This window comes from Adiantum capillus-veneris, chromosome 17 (genome assembly GCF_014529385.1).
Source record: "Adiantum capillus-veneris isolate H3 chromosome 17, ASM1452938v2, whole genome shotgun sequence".
NCBI lineage: Eukaryota > Viridiplantae > Streptophyta > Polypodiopsida > Polypodiales > Pteridaceae > Adiantum > Adiantum capillus-veneris.
Genome location: NC_140947.1, coordinates 140,594,234 through 140,597,009, shown reverse-complemented (window position 1 = coordinate 140,597,009; position 2,776 = coordinate 140,594,234). Strand labels below are relative to the sequence as shown.

The 2,776-nt window shown below is 37.8% G+C and overlaps 1 protein-coding gene across 1 annotated transcript; it reads left to right on the top strand.

The window, feature by feature from the left end:
* The first annotated feature begins 469 nt into the window (after nt 1–469).
* Nucleotides 470–1,104, top strand: LOC147438185 (uncharacterized). The gene is made up of 3 exons (XM_086486711.1): nt 470–766; nt 861–962; nt 1,060–1,104. Exons 1-3 carry the CDS (start codon nt 470–472, stop codon nt 1,102–1,104), a joined length of 444 nt encoding a protein of 147 aa, XP_086342837.1.
* Nucleotides 1,105–2,776: the final 1,672 nt, after the last annotated feature.

Below are 2,776 nucleotides of genomic sequence, written 5' to 3'. Positions count from 1 at the left end.
ATCTTCTTGGAAAATGTCTCATTATAAGTGTATGGCCTTTGTCTACTTGGTTTCGCATCATTTCTCATAGGTATGGTATGTTGGCAGATTTTTGGATCAAAACCCTTGAGATCCTTATAAGACCAAGCAAAGATATCTCGGTATTCTTTTAGTAAGCTTAACAAAAGCTCTTCTTTTTCTTCTTCCGTTAGGTCATTAGGCAGGTCTAAGCTCTTCTCCTGGTTCGGCTAAATCTATCTTTTTTGCGTTTTCAGGTCCCTTGTAGGACTCACCCTATTTTCGTAGTTCCCTGACAGGTTGTTCGACTATTATTTTTCGATCTTGGAGAGTATATTTCTTGTAATGGGATGGAATACTCATTACATCTTTACCCTCGCGCATGCGCGGTCTTTGCTCTCAGGTATTTGGACACTACATACTAAACACCTGGAGTGAAGTACCAAGTGAATTAAAAGACGGAGTTATCAGCATGTTGCATGACGAGTTTTCCGTGTCTACACGGGATGACCGTTTCAATGAAGACCTGATGAAGGTTCGAATGTGCGAATACTGCAAGCATAAGCGTTCTGAAGTGCAAAAAGCAATAAAGCATGGGTGGAACAGACAAGATTGGCTGGCCAAAGAAGATTGGAAGAATGCAAAGCGAGCAGCGCGCAAGAATCCTGACACGTGGAAGCAAGAAAAGGAGGTAGGGAAAGCGCGAGTAGAGGTAGGGAGCTCGCACCACTTGGGGAGCGGTGGGTGGGCATCATTTGAGGCCAATTTTGTAAGGGTTTTTGCATTGCTCTTTAGGTTTGGTAGTTACGTCTATTTGTACTTTTAAATTCTAACGTAATGGATTCTTTGTGTGTTTTGAACAGTGGTTGATAACAGGATGTGACCCCACATCGTACGAGCGCAAATACGCAGGCAAAAAGGGCTTAAACGCTCTGATAGACATTTTGAGTTCTCGTGGCGGCATAGTTAGTGTTAGGGTTTACTCTTTTCTATTTGTTATATTGTTTTGTAAATTATATGTTTATACTTACAGAAAGCTGTCTTATTGTTTTTTTTTTGTAGAATCCAACAGATACGCTACGTAGACGCGATGAGACGTCTCATTAGACAACTTCAATCTAGCCGTAGCTAGATAGCATTAGTTTCCTTTTGTCATAGCATATGTATAATGAGATGACATGTATACGTATTTTTGTAACTATTGGAGAATCATGTATATTTTCTCACTAATGACAAATGGTGTTGTAACTCTTACATTTGCAAAGCTTAACAATCAAGTGATTTTGCCTATGATGTGTAGAATTGTCATTGATTTAATTTCATCAATTTACTTTTGTCACTTTTGTATCTTTATTCTACAAACAATACTATGGATGATGGAGTTAATGGTTATATTGTCTTGTGGGTGACTACTTTAGGTCTATACCTTGCACTTTCTTTCAAAGGTGAATCTGGGCTTATCTTGGATTCATTTAGGTTTACTCTATTATTGAAACATTCAATATGGTTGATGGGTTGAATGCCCTGCCACCAAAACTTTTTACTCTCGGGCGTCGCTATAAGCATCGCTATATAAGGCTCTGCAACGTCGTTATAACCGTCGCTATAGGTAGTTTGTTAGAGATGATTATAGCGACGCATATACCGATGGTTTTAGCGAAGTTCATAGAGACGTTCCCGTAGTGACGCTATTAGCAATGCTATTGGCGACGGTCTTAGCGACACCGGGGAGTATAAAAACCCAATGTATTTCCGTCACAAAAACGTCACAAGTGCACACAACCTCTTGTAGTGTAGGCATAGTCTATTTAGATTGAGGGGGGAGTATATGTCTCATGAATTTAATCCATTTTTGGTTGATTGTGGGATAAAACACCAATGTACAATGCCTTATACACCTTAAAAAAATAGTGTGGTTGGGAGAAAAACTAGGCCACTTATAGAAATGACACAATGTATGGTCAAGAGTCAAGCTTTACCACATTTGTTTGGGCCTGATGCTATCAGTGTGCTACTCATGTATTAACATGTGTCATATCAAATCCTTGGAGTCTGTGCATCCTTATGAAGCATGGCATGATAAAAATCCATTTATTGATCACCTGTGCATTTTTGGTTGTTTAGCTTATGCTTTGGTGCCACAAAAGCAACACTAAAAGTTGGATTATCATTTTTGGTTGTTTAGCTTATGCTTTTGTGCCACCAAAGCAACACAAAAATTTGGATGATAAGACTTTCAAATGATTTTTTATTGGTTATAGTGAAAGAAAAGGGTATAACTTATACATTTGTAAATAAAATGTATCTTGGTTTCACAAGATGTTGTATTTGTGGAAGATATGTTCAACCTTTGTTACCACGTATACCAAAGGCAATAATGTAAGGTCACATGCTATTTATTACATTTTGTTGCCTCTTTTTAATGGTGGAAACTTGAATGTAAGTTCCAATAAAGCAAATGTATAGCTTATGAGGGTTTCACAAAGTGTTACGAATTTGCCTATTACTGATGCAGATGCTCAAGGGGGTCACTATATGTAGAACCTATATAAAATATGTATTCAAGGACTATTTATAAAACCCTTTAGCTGTGAAATTTTCACCAATGAAAGGGAATATTTTCTTATTTAGTTTGTAAATTATTTTTCAAGTTCATTTTTTCAGCACCCTTCTGTATGTAAAAATGTGAGAAAATATAGAATAAATAATCTCTACTTTTGAATCCACATGATAGGCATTTTTTTATTGTAGTGCCCCCCCCCCCCCCCCCCCCCCCCCC

What these genes read in the sequence shown, in the direction of transcription:
- LOC147438185 (XM_086486711.1), top strand. Translation starts at nt 470, where the DNA reads ATGTTGCATGACGAGTTTTCCGTGTCTACACGGGATGACCGTTTCAAT. An exon ending in CATCATTTGAGGCCAATTTT is followed by an intron (nt 767 to 860) that starts GTAAGGGTTTTT and finishes TGTTTTGAACAG; the next exon opens with TGGTTGATAACAGGATGTGA. An exon ending in TGAGTTCTCGTGGCGGCATA is followed by an intron (nt 963 to 1,059) that starts GTTAGTGTTAGG and finishes TTTTTTTTGTAG; the next exon opens with AATCCAACAGATACGCTACG.